Source organism: Adiantum capillus-veneris, chromosome 21 (assembly GCF_014529385.1).
Source record: "Adiantum capillus-veneris isolate H3 chromosome 21, ASM1452938v2, whole genome shotgun sequence".
NCBI classification, from domain to species: domain Eukaryota; kingdom Viridiplantae; phylum Streptophyta; class Polypodiopsida; order Polypodiales; family Pteridaceae; genus Adiantum; species Adiantum capillus-veneris.
Genome location: NC_140951.1, coordinates 16,438,667 through 16,465,523, shown reverse-complemented (window position 1 = coordinate 16,465,523; position 26,857 = coordinate 16,438,667). Strand labels below are relative to the sequence as shown.

The 26,857-nt window shown below is 41.4% G+C and overlaps 1 protein-coding gene across 1 annotated transcript in view; it reads left to right on the top strand.

The window, feature by feature from the left end:
- The first annotated feature begins 6,608 nt into the window (after positions 1-6,608).
- The window catches only part of LOC147430591 (caltractin-like), a 42,377-nt gene continuing 22,128 nt past the window's right edge, over positions 6,609-26,857 (top strand). The window contains exons 1-3 of the mRNA XM_086493181.1: positions 6,609-6,774; positions 7,924-7,960; positions 26,802-26,829. Of these exons, the coding sequence (XP_086349307.1) occupies positions 6,624-6,774; positions 7,924-7,960; positions 26,802-26,829 (216 nt within the window). The 5' untranslated portion in view covers positions 6,609-6,623. The remainder of the gene's footprint in view (positions 6,775-7,923; positions 7,961-26,801; positions 26,830-26,857) is intronic.

Here is a 26,857-nt window from a genome sequence, read left to right as displayed (position 1 = left end):
TTATCAGGAACAGGTCTCGCACAGTCCAGAGTCCAGACTCCAAACTATACAGTTGATGCTCTCTCTCTCTCTCTCTCTCTCTCTCTCTCTCTCTCTCTCTCTCTCTCTCTCTCTCTTTGTGTGTGTGTGTGTGTGTGTGTGTGTGTGTGTGTTTGCGTAGAATTCGCTGTCGGAAAGGGCCGGAGCAAGAAGAAACTGCCATGTGGGAGGGGGGGGTCGGAATCCCCTCCCCCAATTTTGACTTAGTCTCATGCTTATGAAAATGGAGATCTATGTTTTAGCATCTTAACAAAATCATTCACCGAGATGATTTTTTGCCCTCTGCTTGGCAAGTAGCACATGATCGCAACACATAGGCAGGTGTGAAGGAGGTGGAAACGGAGCCGGGTGGTCACGTTGGAGGCAGGTGGTCGCAGCGATCGAATGGGAGGAGCAAATTTTTGTGGTTTTGTGGTTTGATTAAATGGTATCTAGGGTTGGATACCGTGATGCGAGGGCTTTGGAAAGTGGAGAAAAAGCCAACAACACAGGTGGTGGAGACAGAGGAAGAGAGAAAGAGGCGGGATGCTCCATGAGGACTGCTCCATGAGGGCTGCAGCATGGCCGAATCGACCATGCAGACCTCGCACTCCTCTGCAATGTGGATCTCTCTCTCTCTCTCTCTCTCTCCTCTCTCTCTCTCTCTCTCTCTCTCTCTCTCTCTCTCTCCTCTCCTCTCTCTCTCTCTCTCTCTCGCCACCAATTACCATCAACCATCAAGGACGGCACCCCGGCCGTAGCTATTGCACGACTCGCCCACACACTTGCAATAAACACTCTCTTCCTCTCATGTGCATACACACTTGCGTGCACCCGTGTGTGCGCACACACACACACACACACATCATGCATAGAAGCACGAGTGCGCACTAAGTAGCTGAAAGGTGGTAGTGGCACCGTATTGCTGGAGAAGGGCATCGACCGCCATCAGTGTCAATATAGGAAGAGCTACTGAGAGCAGATGGAGGGTGCACACACCTGTGCAAGCAACTCCCTCCCTCTCTCTCTCTCTCTCTCTCTCTCTCTCTCTCACACACACACACACACACACACACACACACACACACACACACACACACACACACATCATGCGTGGAAGCAAGAGCAGGTGAGGAGTCAGTGTTGCTAGAGGAGGCATCAACGGTGGTTAGTATCACGGGCAGCATTACTGAGAGCCTGAGAGGCGCTTATTTGGTGGCACTTGGCAGGGCCTCATTATGTGATTCTCTCTCAAGGCTCCAGTCAAAGTGGGACCTTTTCGATTGGGCTACACAGCAGGCAAGCGAGCAGCAGTGGAGGCTCAGTCCGAGCAGCAATATCGAGCCTCTATGGAGATTCAACGTCACCATGGCCTGGTTCGACTCTGGTCACCGTCGAGAGAGAGAGAGAGAGAGAGAGAGAGAGAGAGAGAGAGAGAGAGAGGCTTGGACACTGGAAAGCCCTTGGTCACTGCAGATGGGCAGGGCCGCAGGGGTTTTGAAAACTCTAAAGACTAATGGCAAAAGAGCCGTTGAGTAGAAAGGCCTGGGAAGATGAGCTGAGCAGTGCAAAGCGCACAGTGACATTTTTCCTGGGATGAAAAAAGATCGCGAAGGTTAAAAAAAAGTGGTGGTACAGTACTTACACATGAGTTCTCTCTCTCTCTCTCTCTCTCTCTCTCTCTCTCTCTCTCTCTCTCTCTCTCTCTCTTCCCTCCGTTTCCGGCCTGAGGCTCAGACTGCACTGGCCGGCCTCCTCAGAGGATGACATGTGGCAGGGGGGGGAGCCGAAATTCCCTCCCCCATTATCTATTAGTATAGATCATTATTTCACTTGCCCACCCTTACTCTTTGTTTTACTTTCTGTTCCCATCCTTGTAGAACCTCAAACCTTAGCTGACATTTATCTAGTGCTGTCACTTTAGAGGAACTCGTTGTAATGGTTTGTCTTTGGTCCCATGGGTCATATCTAACCTTCATGAACAATAATATCAATCAGTCTCTGTGTGTGTGTGTGTGTGTGTGTGTGTGTGTGTAGTCCTTGATTATATCTTTTCTCATTCGTTTCTATCCACGAGATGGACCCGAAAAAGTGAGGCCAGTCTAAAACTAGCGTGTCACAAATTTGCAGGGGTTGTATATTGAGATGGACGTCAACAAAAGAAGAAAGTAAAAGCATAACTTACCATGCTAGTGAGGTTTCCTCAAGACGATGGAATGGATGGGATGGCTTGGGAAAAGATTGCATCCCCCTTCGTCGATCGAAGCACCTCCACAAATACTAGTATGTGACCCGCGCGTTGCTGCGGCTAAGAAAATCATGGGAATTGGAGATCTCTCTCTCTCACTCACTCACACACACACACACACACACACACACGAAGACATATATAGGTAGGGGTGTACTCTCTCTCTCTCTCTCTCTCTCTCTCTCTCTCTCTCTCTCTCGCACACACACACACACACACACACACACACACACATATATAGGTAGGTGTGTGTGTGTGAACCTTGCTCGCCCACGTGTGAGGAGAATGAAACTATAGTCCTTGGAATCACTCTAGCAAGATAACAATGCATAGCTATGCCTTCTGTCTCTTTCTCTCTCTCTCTCTCTCTCTCTCTCTCTGTCTCTCTCTCTCTCATATTAGATCTTAAGATCAAGATTCATCGAGTAGATCTCTGCTATCCCTTTTTCCACCTTTTCTCCCTTTCTCAATTCTTTTGGTTTGAGGACTGGATAGCTCTCTCTCTCTCTCTTAATGAGCACATGGAGATTTTTAGTCAAATGGTTGCGAGCGGCTCATTCTTCACATGACTTCTAATAAATTCAAAGTGCCCATATCTCCTTGCTAATCAACCAACAACGATGTATCATATTTCTACCAGCTTGATTTTGTTGTGCCATGCTATCAAAACCATGACTTGCCAATAAACATGCTTCTCATGATCCTCTATTGGTTGAAGCAAGATAGGTTTCGGTTGGTTCTACGCTCTGGGGTCACTTTTAAAGGGCTACCAGGTTACCAAGGAAAGTCTCTCTCTCTCTCTCTCTCCTCTCTCTCTCTCTCTCTCACACACACACACACACACACACACACACACACACACACACACACCGTACACACACATAGTCTCTCTCTCTCTCTCACACACACACACACACACACACCCTCACAAAGAAGTTTAGTGCAATAGCCTTAAAATATAGTAAATTTGCTTTTAAAGTTTTTGAAAAGAACATAGTATAGTTGAATGATTGAAAAGTCCTTGCTTTAGTGTAATCCAACCTACATATTTTGAAATTTATCTCTAAATTTTAGATTTGAAGGTGAGAAAACCTACAAAGTAAAGAAATTGAGTGTAATAGCCTTCAAATATAATAAAGTAGCCCCTAAAATTTATCATATGTAAGATTTTTGAGTTTTTGGGAGAAAGTATTGTGTCTCACCTTGATTTAGTGCAACCCTCTTTACAAATTTTTGAGATTTGCCTCAAAAAATCTAATTTGTCTTTAAGTGCTTGCAAAAACCTAGGCTTAGTGCGATCGCACCTATGACTTTTGAGATTCACCTTTGAATTCTGAGTCAACCCAAGGCAAGAGCAAGAAATCTAGCATAAAGACCTAAAAAATAGCCAAGATTTTCCAGAGTTGCCTCTTGTCCTCCGCCTTTGCTACCTGTTGAGGTCCGCTCTTGCCTTGGGCTTACACGCCTTCTGCCTTGGATTTGTCGGATCAAAATTTTTCAATTACGTTAATTCTCGATTTTATAGATGTCAATGTTGATTCATGATTCTTGATTGTGGATTCTATTGATCGTCGCTTTGTTGATTGCTGATTGTAAGACCAATGCTTATTCTCCCTCCCCCCTCTCTCTCATGCTGGTGTGATAGGCCTCTCTCTCTCTCTCTCTCTCTCTCTCTCTCTCTCTCTCTCTCTCTCGCTCTCTCTTTCTCTCTCTCTCTCACACACACACACACACACACACACACACACGATGAATCACATGGACCATTCTCTATTTCTCAGCACACACAAAATCTTGCAATCAATAACGTTGCATTCTCTCTCTCTCCTTCATACACACACACACACACACACACACACAAAATGCGTGCAGGGCACCACAAAAAATCATTGGTCTCCTATTGTTGAATCATTGAGCTCATTGCACTTCAGTATTGCAATGCAAATGTGAAAGGCCTTCTTGCAACGCTCCAACACCTCAACGAAATGGCATGTCAACTATGTCTCTCAAACACACACACAAAGGCAACGGGTCTCTCTCTCTCTCTCTCTCACACACACACACACAGACAAAACACGGATACATGCGTGCAACTATTGAGCTTTGAGCAGTAAGACTAGAGAGAGATCATTTACGACATGGAAGGTTTGTGCAATCCTACAAAGGGAGATTCATTAGGACATGGCCACACAAAGCTTAGTTGTTTATAAGCCTCGAAAATTTTAACTAAGACTGGCTCGACAGTCCAAAACGTCACAAGTAGCAGCAAGTAGTGAGGGAGAGTGAGACGCAAACAATAGAGAGAGAGAGAGAGAGAGAAAGAGGACTGATCGGCAAGAAACCGATGTAGTTTGAAAATTATGCTCTTTTAGGCATAGTAAGCCGATGAAAATCTACACGCTAATGAAAATTTTAGGCTGATGTAACGAACCACTAAGCTTTGCATGACCATAGCCTTAGATGACACATAGAGGGAAGTTCCTTCAAAATGCAAAGTAAACCCACCCGTCAAATGGCTTAAAAAGCAAAAGTAGTCACTGGGCATGAAGTGAAATTCCATGGCTTTCCCAAGAACTAAAACTATTATAAATATAGACAAAGTACTAAGTTTTCTACTTTACATTTGTAGGACTCAGAAGTCTTCATTTTTGCATTTCTTAAGATTTCCTTTGAAACGAAGCAGAGTGTGACATGTGGATGCCTTCTCCTTGCTCAAAAATTTTAAGCTCCATTATAAAGAGTATAGAAGGGCACCACCACCACAACGTCTTTCTTAGCAATTCAGACATGTGGGAGAGTTTTTCTCGATTTGACAAAGATAAATCAAGCAAGTTTTAGCATCGCAGTTGCAATATTTCTTTTATAGAAATGCTTTAGATTTTGAAAAACAAAATTTATTTAGTAAGGATATGCTAAGGGAGATTTCCATAGCACCTAGTCTATAGTTTGCATGCTCGAAACGGTGTGTGTGTGTGTGTGTGTGTGTGTGTGTGTGTGTGGCACTTAGTGGATGCTTGGTCACACCGGAAGAAGCTTGCCAAGCTCCTCATGATCATGGTAGATGGCAAGCTTGATATGGAGAGGATTGAGATAAACAAGGTGCACACGTATGGCACATAGGAAGTCTATGAGAGGCTAGAAAAAAAGCCTCGAGGAGAGGGCCAAGAGGCGACTCTCTGGTGTGTTGGAATTATGGTTGCAAGGAAACACACACAGCTTGGAAAAGATGAAGAAACCCAAGACACACAATAGAGAGTATATTGCTTGGTGCATAATGGTATTCCTAATGGCTTCAAAAAAATTAAAAGGTGCTCTTAATTCAAAGATTCTACTCAAAAACAAGAAAAACGATACGTTAATCTATAGCACGTAACGATAGACAATGACGAAGCACATATATTTGTAACAATATTGCCTAAAAAAGATGAATACAACATTGCGAGAGAGAGAGAGAGAGAGACGCTAAAAAGAACTTAGAAGAAAACGCTAAAGGAAAAATAAAAGAGTAGAGAAACACCTATTTATATGTACACAAAAGGTTTTTTGACTTTCCATGTTCATTTGTCTTTTGACTTTTCACCTTCATTTGTCTTTTCATTTTCTAAACTCACCCTTCACTTCTCCACTTAATATATTTTGAAAGAATTTTTATATTTTTGAGATTAGGGAGACACATCAAGTACATATAGTATGAAACTCAACCTTAACCACTACGCTATATGCTTGGGCTGGTCCTTGAGTTCCCTTTGAGCCATAAAAAAAAAGAATACACCCCCCCCTCCCGCCCCCCAAAAAAAAATAAAAAAATAATTAATGCGTTTTCGAAAAAGTTTTTTTGGCTACCTACTGGAAAGATAAGTTAGCACTAGAATGCACGGAGAAAAAACCTCCTTGTGAGGGAACAAATGCCCCGATGGTCTTGTGTTCACACACATCACTACCACATATATGGTAACAAGAGGGAGATGAAGGGGTTTTTTTATTTTTGATGAGGAGAGAATATTTGATCCCATGGGTCATAGTGTGTGTGTTTGTGTGTGTGGGGTCCTTGATTATATCTTTTCTCATTCGTTTCTATCCACGAGATGGACCCGAAAAAGTGAGGCCAATCTAAAACTAGCGTGTCACAAATTTGCAGGGGTTGTATATTGAGATGGACGTCAACAAAAGAAGAAAGTAAAAGCATAACTTACCATGCTAGTAAGCACTTCTTGGAAGAAAAGTAAGAATGAGGCCAATCGTAACCTTAGAAAGTTAAGAGGAATATTCAAGAGTAGCGTAGTTTTCAAGCTTACTCTTGCAAGTTATAAAGGGCATGCGCACTTGTTGCTAAAACTTTAAAAGTTGCCTCAAGACGATGGAATGGCTTTGGAGAAGATTGCATCCCCTTTTGCATCCCTCTCCGTTGATCGAAGCACCTCCACAAATAAGGGCACCACCACCACAACGTCTTCTCAGCAATTCAGACCTTTGGGAGAGTTTTTCTCGTTTCGACAAAGATAAATCAGGCAAGTTTTAGCATCGCAGTTGCAATATTTCTTTTATAGAAATGCTTTAGATTTTGAAAAACAAAATTTATTTAGTAAGGATATGCTAAGGGAGATTTCCATAGCACCTAGTCTATAGTTTGCATGCTCGAAATGGTGTGTGTGTGTGTGTGGCACTTAATGGATGCTTGGTCACACCGGAAGAAGCTTGCCAAGCTGCTCATGATCATGGTAGCTGGCAAGCTTGATATGGAGAGGATTGAGATGAACAAGGTGCACCCGTATGGCACATAGGAAGTCTATGAGAGGCTAGAAAAAGAGTCTCGAGGAGAGGGCCAAGAGGCGACTCTCTGGTGTGTTGGAATTATGGTTGCAAGGAAACATACACAGCTTGGAAAAGATGAAGAAACCCAAGACACACAATAGAGAGTATATTACTTAGTGCATAATGGTATTCCTAATGGCTTCAAAAAAAATAAAAGGTGCTCCTAATTTAAAGATTCCACTCAAAAACAAGAGAAACGATACGTTAATCTATAGCACGTAACGACAAGCAATGACGAAGCACATATATTTGCAACAATATTACCTAAGAAAGATTAATACAATATTGAGAGAGAGAGAGACAAAGAAACGCTAAAAAGAACTTAGAAGAAAATGCTAAAGGAAAAATAAAAGAGTAGAGAAACACCTATTTATATGGACACAAAAGGTTTTTTGACTTTCCATCTTCATTATCTGCCTTTTGACTTGCCACTTTCATTTGTCTTTTCATTTCCTAAACTTAGGAGTCACTTATGCAATTAATATGTTTTGAAAAGATTTTTATTTTTCTGAGATTGGGGAGACCTAATGGAAAGATAAGTTAGCACTACAATGCAAGGAGAAAAAACCTCCTCGTGAGGGACAAAATGCCCCGATGGTCTTGTGTTCACACACATCACTACCACATATATGGTAACACCGTGTAGAGGGAGATAAAGGGGTTTCTTATTTTTGGTGAGGAGGGAATCTTTCAGCTATTACTTATTTTTTCCTAACAACTTTTGTGCGGGGGCTAAACTCACCACAATCATGTACATTTTCTTGGAAATTTGTTTCTAACAACTTAAACAAGTGTCTTCAATTCTTAAATATTATTATTGAAGCATTCTTGTTTTATGCTTTCAGGCACAATCGATAGATCAGAGCTAAAAGATGCTATGAGGTTTACTACTCACCTTTTCTTGTGAATTATTCCCTAAAATGAAATTAATGGTTATTTGAAGACGAGTCCATGTGTAAAATATACCAAATAACTATATTCATTGGCTAAAATTCGTTCTAATTTATATCATTCCATGCAAGGTTTCTTTTTGCCAGGCATTTTACCTATTTTGGGATATTTTGTTCGTTTTTTAGTGTGAAAATGTGAGTGGCCTCACAAAAAATTACCCTAAAATGCTTGGAAAATCATGAAATCTTGGAAATTTGAAGGGCAAGGATGCCCATCAAAAATCAACCTTGTACTTGTGCATTGTACTTGTCATTGTTTAAACATTGTACTTGTTGCAAAGGGAAATGCTATTACATAGGTATGGAATCTTGTCATTTCTCCTTTCTACCTCTGTCTCCCTACATTCATACATTCATGTGTCCATCTCACTTGGATTGAATATGAGAAAGCAAAGTCTTTTTGTAGTAGTACAATCCTTGGTGAATCGCTCTCAAGAATTCAACGAGAATATCTTCTGGATCCAAATTATGAGCCGCATGGCATCACATTGTGCATTGTAAACTCTTTACAAGTTCTTAGCTTTTTGAGGAATTATCAAGACTACAACCTTGATTATCATATGAACATGCTATTGTGAGGCTATGGAATGCTCGGCTTAGTAACAATAGAAGGAGAGAGGTGCCAAATGTGGCAACAATGATCGGGTATTCAAACCATGGATGAGAAGACAACAAGGGTTTGGCTTTGTCTCTCTCTGTTGTCATCTCTATCTCTGGTTGTGTATGGTATATGCATGCTAGCAGCCCACTACACTTTGTACCCATCTCAAGCTATATTCACTCTATGCACTTTCCATAAAATGAATCTAGCAATCCTAATCTACACACACACACACAAAGTAGAGAGAGGAGGAGGAGAAGAAGAGTCTAAGAGGAATTTGAACATCTTAGGAATAATTTCATGAGACTATGCCTTTGTCTATAATTTCATGCAACATTATGTGGGTTTGTTAGCGACCTACATGTTTGCACCTTTGATATGTTGGTCCGCTGCTAGTTAAGTGTAAAGAGAGGGCTTATCAAACCCATCCCCAAACAGATTTGTTGTTCACAACTGAAACACTGGTACCCTATAACGATGATGTCGGTGGCCTACAAAATTATTGCTAAAGCTATAGCCCTCAGACTAGCCCCCGTACTAACCAAGATCATCTCTCCCCATCAACATGGGTTCATAAAAGGAATGTCCATTTACGATAACATCTTGGCAGCAATGGTGGGCATCGAGACGCAACTATCACGAAGCAAGAGTGTGTACTGCTACGGTTAAACCTGGATAAGGCTTATGACAGAATAACATGGACATATATAGAAGACGTCATGGAAGCTCTGGGATTTGGACTGTGCCTATGTTGTCTGGTGAGTGTACTGGGAGCTGGAATCCAGTCAGAGCTCCTGTTCAACGATAAAATTGTGGGCTCTTTTGAGGTCAAAAGGTCTATTAAGCAGGGCTGCCCTCTGGCCCCCCTGTTTGGGTCAGCAGTTACCTTGAAGTTTCTAAAGCTTAATTTGCTTGAAGAAGCACATCCATGAGGGTTCATTAATGTAGAGGCATATGATGTCACATATTTCACTCTTTTCTATGGAAGGTCCACTTTAGCTTTACCTTTGTCTGCATCTATGTCCTTGATTTTTGTGACATTTGCAACTTTGAATCCAACATTAATGGTACTTGTATCGGTTGTTGGCTACCTCTTGGAAAGTAGAGCAATAGCACTGTATCTTCTTTGTAGGCCTTGTTTTGTTCTAACCACTGATGTCCAAGGATGACATCTGCAAGCATTTCTTTTGAAGGCTTTATTTGAAACTTTACCCGCTCTTCATGCTTATAGATGCTAAGGGTAACAACCATTTCTTCTTGACTCGCACCAATACCTAGCACTACTTTGCTATATTTCTTTTGGGGAGTAATCTTGAGTATTCTTTGGATGTTATCTGCAACCATACTACACTTTGCTTCTTGATCCGATAGAGCATTGCATCTAACACTTGCTCCATTTTCACTGTTGAAGACTATATCTATTCTCATCGGTGCTTCTATTGAAGACCTTTGTTCTCCTTCTACTTCCTGTTTTTTTGTAACCTTGTTATTCTTTACTTCTGGATTTGATGGCATTTTCTGCTCAATAGCTTTTATGTTTGTTGTTTGCTCTATTTTATCTACACTTGTTATGTCTTGATCTACTTTAAGCTCTTATAAGGTTCTGTTGGTTGGAGATGAATCATATTCAATAAGCTTTGCTTTATCATCGGTCTCCATTTGAACGGTACTTGTGTTGTCTTTTGTTGGTGAAGCAGTCCTGGTCCTCATTCTTTGTTGTCTTTAAAGACTACACCTTGTTTGCACTTTGTATCTCTAGAACCTTCTGGGATAGTGGCATTCCCAATATAATGTAGTTTGGCACAATTTTTTTTTGTGATCACATGAAATTGATTTGTGAGGTTCTTTGAACTTATGTGAATGGTGGTGGAAATGACTCCACAACATTCTACTTGTTTGTTTCTAGATATGCTAATGAATTCAGGAGCATCTTCCATCTGTGGTTGGCCAAATTTTTTCCAAGTGCAAAAAAACATGAGGTTCTTGTCTAGCTAAAAATCTAGTTACTTCACTTGATAGATTTTCTTCATGTTCACAAGTAATGCTGCACTTGGATCTTCTTGGGATTTCTTTTTGTGTTGATTGATTTAGCTATGGCAGTGTCCTTAAGTTGAACTTTTTCTGTGTTTTCTTTTCCTTGATCACCTACTTCAATCAATGTTGGCTCATATGACTGTGTTGTTGCATCTTTTGCTTGCAATTGTTGTGCATTGTCTTTTTGTATTTGGGTATCCTTTGATCTTAAGAGATGCACTATACTTTCTAGTAGAATCTGTCTCTTCAAAAGAGATTTTAGTGGTGATCTTTGTGTACCTTTATGATCTTTAGATTCCAATAATTTTGAGCTATCCTTCACCTATTTTGGTAGCTTGAGGTTTTGCACCATCTTGAGATAATCTTTGACTTCATGGCCATCTGTAGGGGTTTGTGCAAAGTTATAAACTTGCTTGTATTCATTACCATCTACATCTCGATATGCATATGTGAGCTTGATCACATGCAATTGCTTGAACACTATTGGATTCATCGGCTTTTGTCTTTGGCTTGTGGAAGTCAATTGAAACATCTGTCCTTGATTATCTTCATAGAAGTATTTAATTGTAGATTCTGTAGAATTTGTGTCAACTGGAAACTTCCAACAACCATATGGTATTTCAATGGTTTCTACTTTGAAGAGGATTGGGTAGAAATTCTAGGGCTTCTAACTGCTGTTATGTTTCTAGGTACAAGAGCTGAGCTTGATGGATTTGTAGCTCCCCCCTTACTTGGGGTGATCACTAAAGATTTCTCTATGATATGGGCTCAAGACTGTTTTACTCTGGGTTGATCTCTGTTGGGGTATAAAGCCCAATGTGGTCGCCCAGGTAAGTGGGCGGGCCGCCAAGTATGTACACATATTCTTTTGTAAAAACCTAATAAGAACTCACTATGCTCTACACATTACAGTAGAGCGAGTTCACCATATTGTCGTGCTCTTCTTCTCGCACTCTCTCTCGCATCGCACTTCCGCTCGTACTCCTTCAACTGGTATCAGAGCTCAGATCGAGGCTCGGGGCAGCATTTGCAGGTAGCCAGAGTCACCTGCTCAGATTGGAGTGAGATTCGATAGGCGAGACACGGCACCAAATCCTATGGGAGAGCTCGAAGGGCTTGGTGTTCTCAGAATTTCATTCTAAGGTCATCTCGGCCACCGTTCGGTTTCGACAAAGTTCTGCGCAGGCCATTTTCGACTACGTGGTCTCGGTGGGTGCAGATCAGACTCTGCAAATTTGGGGTTTCGGCCTATGACTGCAGGTGATGAGGATATCTGCACTTCCAGAGTGATGATTTGTGGTTGTCTACACAACGAAGGGCGGCTCACAATTCTTGGAGGCGTGTCACATACGACACGGACGCACCTACACACAGACTGTAGGCGACATCCACTAGTTCATCAGGTAGCTTGTGTTTGCTGCTTGATATCCCAGATTTCATCCTGACATTGCAGGTACTTCCACATGGGATGTATTGTCAGAGATGATGTATGTCTGTTGAGGGTTTGCTTGCTGTGAGTCACGCAGCAAACAACCGCCGCAGCGGTTACAGCGTACAGTGGGAAATTTGTGGATATATGACTTTGTGGGAAGTCTATGTACTGTCAGATTTATTGCAGCCTTTGTTGAGGGTCGAGTGAGGTTTTATTGAGCTAGGGGATTCTCGAATGTTGAGATCCTTTCGGTGATACAGGTCTTGGAGCGATCCCTCGAGCACCCTTAGATAGGCAGCTAGGATGTATTGACTGTGAGTTAGACAGTTGGGATTGCATCTTTGCTTTACTGCCGTTGAGTCATTGTCACAGTCTATGCTTACAGGACAGTGATTTTTTTTGGACAGTGAGAGACAGTACAGGTTTACCCACAGCTTACAGTGTTAGAGAGACAATGGTTTTTTGAGCTGTTTTTTGGTTTGTTTTTTGAGTACACCAGAGCCATTTTACAAAGGAGACTCTGCCGAAATTTCTGCAGAATCTAAAGCTTTCTTGGTTCATTTGACAGGTTGATATTGGTTCAGAGATCAGTTTACAGGGGAAACTCTGCCGAATTTTCCCAGGAAAGTAAACTACTGTGAAGCGTAGCTATGGCTGGATCACAGGACATTGCTCTTTACGATATCAAGAAGCTGGATGGAACCAATTTCCCATTGTGGAAGAAGCAGATTTGGCACGTGTTGGTACAAAAGAAGCAGATAAAACCTATAAAGCTCAAGGGGATAAAACCAGACGATATGGACGAAGATGAATGGAGCGAAATGGATGAATTGGCACTTTCTACCATTATGCTGACTTTAACAGAAAGCGTTTACTTCAATGTAGCAGACGAGATGTCGGCTTATGAAGCATGGACAAAGTTGAGTGATCTTTATGAGAAGCAGAGTGCAGCTTCACAGGTATACTGGCTTAAGAAGCTTGTTGACTTGAAGATGAAAGAAGGGACACCTATGTCCAATCATCTGAATGAATTCAACACCATCTACAGTCAGTTGTCAAGTTTGATGAACATGTTAGAGCTGTGTTCCTGTTGATCACATTGCTAGAAAGTTGGGACACTTTTCACACAACTTTGAGTAATTATGCACCTCCAGATGGTTTGACCATAGCAGGTGTAGAAGGTCGTCTGCTTACTGAAGAAACCAACAGAAAGACAATGGACAAAGGCAAAGGAACAACCTTAGTTGTCAGGGGAAGGACCAAAGAAAAGTACAAAGGTGGAGGGATCAGTCTCGTAGCAAGTCCTGCGGTGCTAAAGGAAAGAGTGACATAGAATGCTACCATTGTGGCAAGAAGGGTCAGATGAAAAGTGTTAGGAAATAAGACGTACCTAAATAGATAATTGAGTAGATTACTGAATGGAGAGAGACAGATTTATATACACGAGATTATAGAGTAGAGAGAGAGAGAGAGAGAGTACACAGATATACGTGGTTCACCCAATGTGGGCTACGTCCACGGGAAAGCAGCCACTCAATGGCTTTAGTACTTCAAAACAAGAAGTAGTTTACAAAGGGATTATACCCTTAATGGAGCTCCCGCCTTGCTTCACTCTCACCACCTCACATTCACCTTGTTGCATCAACTTCACACTATGAAATGTGTGTAGAAATGGCCTTCTTTTATAAGCCAAAAGGGCTGCCCTCTCTTATGAGAGACAGCCATGTGTAGCCGTCCTTGTGCGAATAAGTCATAATCGGACCCTCCAATCCGCCCATGTGTGGCCGCCCTTGAGAAGACAAGTCCGCTTTTGAATTCGGCCACCGGTCACCGGCCATTGACTTTGACTTCCGACCACCGGCCATCGGCCATTGACTACCGGCCACCGGCCAACCGACCGGTTGTTTTCCGGCCGTCGTCCGGCCATAATATTCCGGCAAAAAAGAATATTCTGGCGGAAAAAAAAGTCTCGGGGGCCTCCGCCCCCGAGGCCTTTAAAGTTGCCCCTGATTCTTGTCCGTGAAAATTTTGGTTTCCAGTGAGTGATTTTCCTCACGCACGATGGCTTGCTCCTCAGAATGGGGGCCTTACAATGTGCGCTTTTACCACAGAAAATTACAAGGGTTAATCAGCTCTTACTTAACAATCTCCCACTTGAACTGATCTCCAAACCAAACCTGTGACTGCTTTCCATTCTGGCTTCTTATCCTTGAATTCCGATTGAAGATGAGCAAAAGCTCAACTTCTCCTTGTTGACCACCTTTGTAAACATGTCTGCAGGATTTTCACTTGTATGCACCTTTCCTAGCTTTAATTGTCCCTCTTCCAAAAGAGTGCGTATGAAGTGATATCTCACCTCAATGTGCATTGTCCTTGAATGAAAGGTTGAGTTCTTCGCAAATGGATAGCGCTTTGCTATCACTGTACAAGACACAATTGTCTTGTTTGAATCCAAGCTCTTCTAAGAATCTGTGAAGCCACAGAATTTCTTTGCTTGCCTCCGTCATTGCTACATACTCTGCTTCCGTGGTAGAAAGTGAAACCACCTTCTGCAGCTTTGAAGCCCAGCTTACTGCTGTGCCTCCAGCCGTGAACACACATAGCCAGTAGTGCTCCTTCGAGTATCTTTGTCACCTGCCATATCTGCACAGCATACCCTTCTAGAAAAATATCAGTTCCTCCAAAATACAAAGCATTTTGTGTGGTCCCTTTTAGATACCTAAGTATCCACATCACAGCTTGCCAATGCTCTTTACCTGGGTTGTCCATGAACCTACTCACAACTCCACTACATGTGCAATGTCTGGCCTTGTCCAGACCATAGCATACATTAGAGAACCTACCGCTGCAGCATATGGAACTTTAGACATATAGGCTATCTCCTCTTGTGTCTTTGGACACATATCCTTCGTTAGTTTAAAATGACCAGCCAAATGTAGAAACTGGTTTTGCTTTTGCATTGCAAACCTTTCTAGTACCTTCTTGATGTAATCTTTCTTGAGATAGCTTTATTGTCTTCTTCGTCCTGTCCTTGATAATTTTCATACCAAGTATCCTCTTTGCAGCACCTAAATCTTTCATTGAAAAAGATTTGAGAGCCCTCTTTTAGTCTTGGATGTCCTGCATGTTACACTTGCAATCAACATGTCATCAACATACAACATTAGGATGATGAATTTCCCATCTCCCAAATTCTCTGTGTAGACGCAGTGATCCGAGTTGCATCTTGTGAATCCATGATCCAACATCCATGGATCAGACTTCAAGTACCATTGTCCTTGATGCTTGCTTTAAACCATACAAGCTCTTCTTTAATCTGCAAACCATTTCTCTCCGAGGGAATGCCGTATTTACATCCATTTGCTCGAGATTTAGATCATGAGCACCACAAGCTTAAGACAAGCCTAATTGAGTTCATTTTTACAACAGGAGAAAATATTTCATTGAAGTCAATACCTTTCTTTTGAGAAAACCTTTACCACAAGCCGAGACTTGTACCTTTTTCTCCCACCTTCTTCTTCCTTTAGCTTGTACACCCATTTGTTTTGAAGTGCCGCTTACCTTAGGAAACTCAACCAACTCCCATGTTTGGTTGCGATGTAGTGAGTCCATCTCCACTTGCATGCTCTTTCGTCCATTCTTCTTTGGATTCATGTTGCATAGCTTCTTCGTAGATTCCGGCTCTCCAGAATCTGAGATCAAGAGATGGTTGAAGGAAGGAACAAACCTTTCTGGAGTCTACTTGATCTTGTAGATCTTCGAAATAGGTTGAGGCTCCTCATTTGGTTGACGTTGTTGCACATTGTCACCGTTTGCAGTCCTCGAGTCTTCACCTCCTCAAGCTCCATGTACTCATCACCTGTTCTTTTGTTTGTTTTCTTTCCAAGTAATCTTTTACATATTTTTTTCGTTAAAAATTACATCCCTACTCCTTAAGATTTTACCATCTTCAGGATTCCATAGGCGATACCCAAAGTCGCCTTCTCCATAGCCATGAAGAAACACTTTTTGGACTTTGCATCTAACTTGATCTTAGGCTTCTATCTATGTGCATGAAAGCCTCACACCCAAACACTTTGAGAAATGCATAATTCACCGTTTACCTGTCCATGCCTCTCTGAAACTCCCCCATCCAATGCCGTTGAGGTGACCGATTGATTAATACACAGACTACTTACAGCTTCCACCCAAAGCTCAAGTGGTAGGCCTGCATGTAGCCGCATGCTTCGTGCTCGTTCCATGATTGTCCTGTTCATCCTTTCTGAAATCCCATTTTGTTGAGGTGTCCTTGGGTTGTCCCTTTTGCCTCTGAATGCGATTGCTAGCACAAAAGCTTTCAAAACTTGGTCTCAATATTCGCCTCCATTGTCGGATCTGAGGCTTTAACCTTGGTACCTGTTTCATTCTCCACAAAGGCTTCCACCTTTGAATATGGAAAATACATCAGATTTATTCTTTCATGACATAAACCCATGTTTTTCTAGTCGCATCGTCTATGAATGTTACATAGTACAATGACCACCAAATGATGGTGTACTTGCAGGACCCCAACATCAGAATGAACCAACCAAGTTTTTTATTTTTTCTTTCATTTCCTGATTTTTGAAATTTTACCTCTTTTGTTTACATAAACACAATCTTCACAGAACTCTAAGTCCACTTCTTTCAAACCTGGTAGAAGCTTCTTTGTTTGAAGGATTTGCATTCCTTTGGCACTCATATGCCCAAGTCGGTAGTGCCACACCACACTGTCAACTTCTGTAGTTGCTGCACAACTAAGGTTGCGTGCTAACAGTACACAAGTAAAGTGTACCGACTTTTTCACCCTTGGCAACCACCAAAGATCCCTTTGAGATCTTCCACCGTTTGTTTCCAAATGCAATGTTGTGACCTTCATCGTCCAATTGTCCTGTAGAGATCAAATTTTTGCGAAGAGAAGGAACATGCCTAACATCTTTAAGCTTCCATTCATTTCCGTTAGCATTTTGACAGAAACTATACCTTTGCCAACAATCTCACAAGCTTCATCATCTCCCAATATACATACCCAAAATTACCTTTTGGTGAGTCTTGGAAATGTTGCTTGTGTGGTGTTGCATGAATGAAGCCCCAGAATCTACTATCCAGGAATTAGACACATTGTCTAATGAGAGAATTAGAGCATCTTGCTCTACTTTACCTGCCACATTGGCCTCTGATGTTGGCTTGTTGTCTTGAGACTCGTCTCCTTCTTCTTCTTGGACCAGCAATCCTTCTTGACGTGGCCCTTCTTGCCGCAGTTCCAACATTCAAGAACTGACTTTGTGCGTGACTTGCTTCGCCTTGAGCGATCACGACCCTTTTGGTTTTTGAACTTCTCCTTAGGCCTTCCTCTTGTTTCCACTGATAGTGCAGCACTTGATTATTCTCCTGTGCTTCTCCTTCGCATTTCCCCTCGCTTAGGAAACACCCACAACATCATCAAACTTAAGATATTTGTGCCAGAATAGAATTACTTACAGCCATCACAAGGCTGTCCCAACTATCCGGTAGAGATGATAGTATAAGGAGAGCTCACACTTCGTCATCGAAATTGATTTTCACGGATCGAAGTTGACTTATGTTGTGTAAAGTCATTTAGGTGTTCTGCAACTGAACCATTCTCTGCCATCTTTAGATTGAACAAGCGCTTCATAAGAAATACCTTATTGGATGCCGATGGTTTCTCGTAGAAAGTCGTCAAGTGACTTCATCAAGTCCTCCGTGGTCTTCATTTCTGAAACATTGAAGGCCACCGTTGACGCCAAGCTTACCGGATTGTTCCCAGTGCCTTTCGATCAAGGACAATCCATGCTTCATCTGCCATTGTTGCGGCTTCTTCGCAAACCGCCTAGTGGCAAATAGAGGTCCTTCTGGTAGAGATAGTCTTCAATCTGCATCTTCAAAGTTTGGTAGTTTTGCGTTGAACTTCTCAATCTTAGCTTTCCCTTCCTCCCCATAACTCCCACTCAATTCAAGGAATCCTTTCCTTGAGAATTAGTAGCTACGAGCAAACCTTGCTCTGATACCAGTTGTTAGGAAATAAGACGTAGCTAAATAGATAATTGAGTAGATTACTTAATGGAGAGAGACAGATTTATTTACACGAGATTATAGAGTAGAGAGAGAGAGAGAGAGTACACACGATATACGTGGTTCACCCAATGTGGGCTACGTCCACGGGAAAGCAGTCACTCAATGGCTTTAGTACTTCAAAACAAGAAGTAGTTTACAAAGGGATTATACCCTTGATGGAGCTCCTGCCTTGCTTCACTCTCACCACCTCACACTCACCTTGTTGCATCAACTTCACACTATGAAATGTGTGTAGAAATGGCCTCCTTTTATAGGCCAAAAGGGCTGCCCTCTCTTATGAGAGACAGCCATGTGTAGCTGCCCTTGTGTGAATAAGTCCAAATCGGACCCTCCAATCCGCCCATGTGTGGCCTCCCTTGAGAAGACAAGTCCGCTTTTGAATTCGGCCACCGACCACCGGCCATTGACTTCCGACCACCGGCCATCGGCCATTGACTACCGGCCACCGGCCAACCGACCGGTTGTTTTCCGACCACTTTCCGGCCGCCGTCCGGCCATAATATTCCGGCGAAAAAGAATATTCCGGTGAAAATTGCCTTTGATTCTTGTCCGTGAAAATTTTGGTTTCCGGTGAGTGATTTTCCTTCACGCACGATGGCTTCTCCTCATAATGGGGGCCTTACAAATGTGCGCTTTTACCACAAAAAATTACAAGGGTAAATCAGGCTCCATACTTAACAAAAAGAGACTGCAGAGAATGGAAAGCAGAAAAAGGCAAAGAGAAAGCAGAAGACCATTGTGAGAAGAACAAGTCCTCAGTGAAGATTCAAGAAATAAATGTGACAAACACTATTGCAGAGGATGACAGTCTAGTGTCAGGAGATATCTACTTCTTGAAAAATACAATGGAATCAGCTCTTCTTACAGCATCTGATGGAAATGCATTGAGTGACTGGATTATAGACTCAGGGGCATCACTTCATGTGTCTCCAAACAAGAATTGGTTTACCTCTTATGTGACCACTAAAGATCATGTTCGGCTAGGCAATGGACAGACATGTGAGATCTTACGTGTTGGAGATGTTCAATTGAAGTTTCAGAATGGATCTTCTTTCACGCTGAAGAATGTGAGACATGTTCCCGCAATTACAAAGAGCTTGATCAGCATAGGTTTACTTGATGATGCTGGCTACGACACCACTTTTGGACATAACATGTGAAAGATATCCAAGGGTTCTATGACAGTAGCACATGGAGTAAAGTCTGGAGGACTTTACATGATTTATGTATCAAATGTCTCTAAAAATGTAATCAATGTAACCGAGCAGCCGAACGTTTCTTTGTGGCATAGCCGGTTAGGACATATGTCCAAGAAGGGAATGGAAATCTTGTCTCGTTCTGGTTATTTTCCTGGCTTGTCATTTAATGATTTTGAATTCTTTGAACATTGTCTGTATGGTAAGCAAACACATCAGCCACATAAGCATAGAAGCAGTAGAAGAGATACACAGTTGGCACTTGTTCATAGTGATTTGTGTGGACCTATGCCTAACCTATCTCTAGGGGGAGCTTCTTACTTTATGACATTTATAGATGATTACTCGAGGAAAGTATGGGTTTACTTTCTCAAACACAAGGATGAAGTGTTTAGTGTTTTCAAAACGTTTGTGACACTTGTGGAGAATCAGAGTGGCAAGAAGCTTAAATGCTTACGCACTGACAATGGTGGAGAGTATGTTTCAAAGGCCTTTCAGGACTTTTGTGAGTCAAAAGGTATAAAACGTGAACTTACTCCTCCTTACAATCCTCCTCAAAATGGTGTTGCTGAGAGGATGAATAGGACCATACAAGAGAAGGTCAGAAGTATGTTGTCTAATGCACAACTACCAAATGGGTTTTGGGCTGAAGCTGTATCAACAGCTGTTCATCTTATAAATAGATCTCCTAGCAAGGTTTTGTAGAAGGATTCAGTGGCAGAGATGGTATGGTCAGGCAAAATGCCCTCATACAAGCATCTTAGAGTCTTTGGCTGTGAAGCATATACTCATGTTCCAAAGGAATTTAGGAACAAACTTGAGCCAAAGAGTAGAAAGTGCATCTTTCTAGGCTATGGTAATTCTGGTGAGATGGGGTACAGACTTTGGGATCCCGAATCCAGAAAGGTTATCCGCAGCAATGATGTTCACTTTAATGAAGCCAAATATCATTCTAAACCAGAGAGGGTTGAGGAGATTAGAAGAGTTGTCTTCCAAGAAGATGGAACTGCACGTGCAAGACAAAATGTCACGGCTCAAGAGGAGCAAGGACAAGATAGAGTGGAACCACAGGTTGTGGCTGAGCCTGAGCCACCTATTGTGCATAGATCTGGACGTATCACGCGACCTCCTGATAGGTTTGTTCCATCTATGAACTATTTCATGTTGACTGATTGCAATGAGCCTTCATGTTACAAGGAAGCAGTGCAAATGAAGGACTCCGGGAATTGGCAATTGGCCATGCAGTCAGAGATGATAACTTTGCATAAAAACCAGACATGGAAGCTAGTTAAATTACCACAGGGCAAAAAGGCTCTACCTTGTAAATGGGTTTACAGGTATAAGATCACCGCTCATGATAGTCAGCCAAAGTACAAAGCAAGGCTTGTTGCCAAGGGCTTTAAGCAAGAACAAGGCATTGACTTTGATGAAGTCTTCTCTCCGGTGGTCAAGATGACTACATTGACATGCTTTCTTGCATTGGTTTCCATATTAGATTTGGTGTTGCACCAAATGGATGTCAAGACAGCGTTATTGCATGGTGATTTAGATGTGGAAATTTACATGCAGCAACCAGAAGGGTTTGTTGAGAAAGGCAAGGAAGATTTGGTATGCCAGTTGTTAAAGAGTCTTTATGGCTTAAAACAATCACCGAGGGCATGGTACCATAAGTTCCACAAGTTTATGCTTTCTCAAGGCTACAAACGTAGTGAGTTCGATCACTGTCTATATACAAAGAAGGCTAAGGATGGCAGTTGGATGATCCTTATTTTGTATGTGGATGACATGTTGATTGCTGGCAAGCACTTGGAAGAAATTTCAGCTTTGAAGTCAAAGATGGCAAAATCGTTTGACATGAAAGACATGGGTGAGACAAGTCATATACTTGGTATGCGCATTGAGAGAGACAGATCAAAGAAGTTGATTTGGTTATCTCAAATAGAGTATATTGACAAGGTTTTGCAACGTTTCAATATGGAGAAGGGAAAGGCACTGAGTGTTCCATTGCCACCATATGTGAAACTTAGCAAACAAGATTGTCCCGTGTCTGAGGAAGAACAGGCTGAAATGGATAAGATTCCATATGCGTCTGCAGTTGGTAGTTTGATGTATGCAATGATTGCTACTCGCCTAGACATTGCGTTTGCAGTGGGAGTAGTAAGTCGATTGTAACATTTAATGGCCTAATAACTTGTGTGTAACGGAAATGAGCATGAACATAGTGGGCATTTCATTAGAATAGATTCCTAATGAGAATTACAAGAGTGCTTGGGTGAAGAGAGCAACAAAAAGCATAACACCTAGTTAGATAGCATCGACAATACTTTCAAAAGAGATAGAAATTAAGCTAATGACAAAAGTTGAGGACCGGATTTGCATGGAGCCGGTTCCCCCTCCAAAAGTCTTTGTATTATGGTTTGTCCCATCAAGAGAGACATTGCACAATACAATTCTTTGTGTTCCTTCAAGACTAGCTAGTGCAATGAAGATGAAAGCTTCATGCACTAAGCAAAACACTTAGCAAACACAACTTGAATTATCCCCGTTCTCAGACCCAAGACCTCACACACCTTTGAAGATGGTGAGAGCTAGCAGGGTATGAGAGTAGATTGAGAGGAAGAAGGAGTATCTTACGAGAAAGATGTACATCTCCTCCCATAATCACTCATATTATCATAGCTTAGCTTAGTAATTAGCTTGGTAGAGGAGATGAGCATGCATTGAAGCTTGGCTCTTGGTTGGATTTGCATCCACATGCCAAGAGTGTGTTGATGTAGGCTTCTATCTCACAATCTTGGAGTAGGTGATTATCTCTCCATTAAAGCTTGGGAAGAGATAGTCTTCTCTTTCTTCACACATGAGATTGTGTGAGTGTGTGTGTGACAATGCCTTGCAAAAATCAGCCCCCCCTCTCTCTTGGGCGAGCCCTCTTGCTATTTGCTCTTGCTCCAACCTTATTGGCCCTCCCCAAGTCAAGCCAATGACCATTAAGCAGCATAAGTGATAGCCTTGTGACATGTGTCCCCCTTTCCCCTTTTGTGAGAGCTTTAGGTAATTAAATAATTAAACTAAACTCTCATTGGACCCCTTTGCCTCCTGGCCAATAGGAATCAGGAAAGCCATTGGGCTCCTGAATGCTCATTGGACCCCTTGTGAGACTGCCCAATAGTCTTCTAGGAGACTTAATTCTCATTGGTTTCTTTTATTAAATGCTTTTTAAATTAATTAAACTAGATTTACTCTAGCTTAATTCTCATTGGTCCACTTCAAGGGTCATCCAATAGAAACTGGGCACACCTTGTGGGCATCTGGCCTAGGGAGCTGACATGTGTCCCTCATTCCCTTTGTGTAAAGGGAGCCTCTGTGTGTGTGTGTGTGTGGATTTCTCTCTCATCCCCTAGAAGAAGGGCTCGCCCCCTCCCATGTAGGGATATGTGTTGACTTTGGAGAGCACACAAAGCATCCAATTCCCCCTAAGCTTTAACCCTTTGGACACAACCTTTGAATTTTGGAACCTTAGCATTTTGGAAGTCTTAATGGGCTGAACCTTAGGGTCTTTTTATCCCATTGTTGCACAGGGCTCTTTTGCAGATGACCCCCCCTTTGGATCCCTACTGTGGCCGGTCTGCTAGCTTAACCAATATTCTAGCCTTTTCTCCCCTGGTACTTCCCCACATTAAATGATCAGTTTAATATGAGAAAATCATTTAGGAGAATTAGATATTGATTATTATGACATTGATACATGTCAAACCCAGGCAAGAAACATTGGGAGGCAGTGAAAGGAATATTGAGATACCTGAAAGCTACAAAGAGTATGTGCATATGCTATGGGAGTCAGGAGCTAAGTGTAAAGGGTTTTACAAACTGAGATTATGCAGGTGACTTAGACAACCAAAGGTCTATGTCAGGGTATGTCTTTACATTGGCTAGTGGAGCAGTATCATGGCGTTCTAGATTACAAGATTGTGTTACTCAGTCTACTACAGAGGCTGAATATGTTGCAACATCAGAGGCATGCAAAGAATCAATTTGGCTTAATCGACTAGTAACAGATTTGGGAATCAAAGAAGAGATTTCTGTGTTATATTGTGATAGTCAAAGTGCTATACAATTCGCTCGCAATCCAGTTTATAACTCAAAGACAAAGCATGTAGATGTGAAGTATCATTTCATCAGGGAAATGCTCGAGGATAAGCAACTTCAGCTTGTCAAAGTTCACACCACACAAAATCCTGCTGATCTACTTACAAAAGGACTTCCCTGAGAGAAATTTGTGCATTTTCGCAAGCAGTTAGGTGTAGGGTAGTACATCACTTCTCTACCAGGTAAGTGGGCAGGCCGCCAAGTATGTACACATATTCTTTTGTAAAAACCTAATAAGAACTCACTATGCTCTACACATTACAGTAGAGCGAGTTCACCATATCGCCGTGCTCTTCTTCTTGCACTCTCTCTCGCGTCGCACTTCCGCTCGTACTCCTTCAATCTCACATTTTGGAAATGTAAAGGCATACTGTGTGTATCACTCTTGATGTTTGGCAACTATAATCCTTCTGCATAGTTTTCTATGTACCTCCGAGAAACACAGCATATGATTACCCAAGTCAAGTTGTTGATAGCATCATTTTTGCCTTGATATTGTCTATCCAGTGGGTCTCCTATGATATGAGCTATGTGGTTTTAGGACCCAAGGCATCATAGATTTTAAACTCTTGTCTATATCTATGTTGATTTTGGTCAAAGTATATGCTGGTCTGGTCACAATGTCAAAGTTTGACTTTAGATGGATCAGAGTTTGGCTCTGGACAGATTTTTGGGTTTACTGGGAGTAATGACATTTAACTTTAGAGAGAATGGGCTATAATATATTCTTTCCTATGAAATGAACAATCCTTCTTAATCTATCATTGGGCACAATTCTATGATTTGATATGTGGGCCGTTCAAATATTGGTTGATCCTTTTTGTACAGTTTCCCTTCTTGATCTACATAGGATGTATAGGAATTATGTGTATCATACAATGCTAACAATATTCTCTTTGATGTGTCCCTTAGACTCATGAATGATTGCACACTAGTGGATGTGGATGCAGAATCACTTGCAAACCTAAGTCTCTTTTCAACCTTTGGTGATTTGACAAAATTCACACAGGAATTTGTTTTTGAACAGTTCTAATTTAAGCTTTTTTGGTGCTCGTGCATCTTCATACAAATTTTGAACTTACAACGCTTTTACTGGTGCTTCTAATGGTAATGTTGGAGCTTTTGATTGCATCAAAATTGATGAATTAGATGCTCTTACATTGCATTTTGCATTTCCAATTTTCTTTGTGTGTTGCTTTGCAGTTACTATGTCCCTGTTGTCTGGATTTCTGTGACAATCCTCTTGAAAATGTCCGCATTTGCTTCCACAATCTGAGCCATACACCATGACTGGTGGTATTTCACTTGATTCCTTCATCTCAAGCTCTTTTAGAGAAGTTTTTTCTTCTTCATTGACCAAATTGTCAACATCTTCTTTAGAACACTTAGCATCAGGCCGTAGAATGCTCTGTCTTGACCTTTATATTTCCTTTGACTTCGTTCTCCAATAAGATTGGCTTCTATTGGTTGATCTATTAGATTTTCCATCTATGGCTTTTGATTGTAGATCCAACCATTGTAGTCCATGTATAATATGATCCTGATTGCATATGCACCAATTGTATGGTCTGTTGGCTTGTGTAGATGTTGGATAACCACTTGGGCAAACTTTTTGCACTTCTGGCTGCACTTCATCTTTGAGCTTGCAATACCTGGCTCCACTAAAATTTGTGAACATTTTGGACTTCTCTAGATCTAGTTTTACCCTAATCAAAAGGATCTTGGTTCCTATGTTGCTTTTGCTGCTCATCAGGTACCTATGGCCTTTTGAATTTGCACACAAAAATTTATCTCCACTGTAGCCATAGGGCTGTAGAATTTGCTATGTTGCACTTGTGTTTATGTTGCCACTGCTACTTAATGGCTCTGGTACACTTGAACTTTTTGCTTGGATTGAATCCATGTTGTGTTTGGTCTATAAAGTTGTTTCCTAGCAGATTATATTGTTGCATGGTCAAATTCCTTCTTCTCAGGTTGAAAATATTGCTTATGCCAAAGAAATTCTGGAAGTTGAATGCTTTCCAAACTCACAAGAGTTGGGCAACTCTAGCTCGAATGCCTTAGAATTGACTGCAATCCTTTGAAATGATGAAAAACTTGTATGGAAAACTTTCATATGATATTATGTCTATGATACACATACAATATGATCAAAATTACTTATCTTGCTTAATTTATAAGGAAAATTAGAGAATTATCTTACTTTCATTTGACATTTTGCATATGATAAACATATGGTATGATCAAACTTACTTATCTTACTTATTTTACAAGGAAAATTAGAAATTATATATGTCTACCCTTGGACAATACCCAATGATGTGTTCAAGTTTTTAAAGCAATGGGGCTATCAAGTCTTTGAACTACAAAGGGGATGGGAATGCAGAGAGCTTTTTCCGGGAGCTTTTTTCAGATTTTTGCTCAACTGAGTGAAATTTAAAAAAAAAACGTCTCCCAAAAAAAGCTCCCTCATGACGTGATATTTTAGGAGGGAGATTTTTCTTATCTCTCTCTCTCTCTCTCTCTCTCTCTCTCTCTCTCTCTCTCACACACACACACACACACACACACACACACACACACATGAGAGAGAGAGAGAGAGCTAGCCCCCACTTGAACATGAGAGAGAGAGTTGCTACCAAAGAGACTTTGTTGTTTGCATCTCATTTGCCTTTTATAGCCTAGCAACCGGTTTGCATAATGGAGATAGAGAGAGATAGAGATGGAAGAGAGAGAAAAAGATCGATAGAGAGGACACACACACACACACACACACACACACAAAAGGAAAAAAGCTCCCTCCTAAAAGCTCGATCCCTAAGGGAACTTTTCTTTATTTTTGCTCAGTTGAGCAAAAATCTAGAGAAAGCTCTCTCGATACCTCAACTCAAGTACAAACACTATATAGTTGTCACATGTAGCATAGTTTTTGTTTTATCAAAATGGTATGAGATTTCTTGGGAATGTGTATCATACTTTTCATATTTCCATACTAACCATGAAAAAGAGACAACAACGTGGTAGAGCCACTAAACCAACTTTGGTAAAAATCTCCATCGAAGTTGACGATGATCAGGACCTTGAAAATGCAGAAAATGCCGACCACAAAGTAAATTAAATGTATATTATTTGTATGGCAATGATATTTGAGTTGAATACTTTCTATTGTCATGCCAATACAAATCATACTCGTCTCAAGTTGTGCTCAACTTCATGTCAAGGATAATCTAAAAATTGTTTCATTTTGCAGATTCTTTGGCTTTCATGTGGATGACAAGGTTAGTAGACAAAAAGACAAAATTCAAT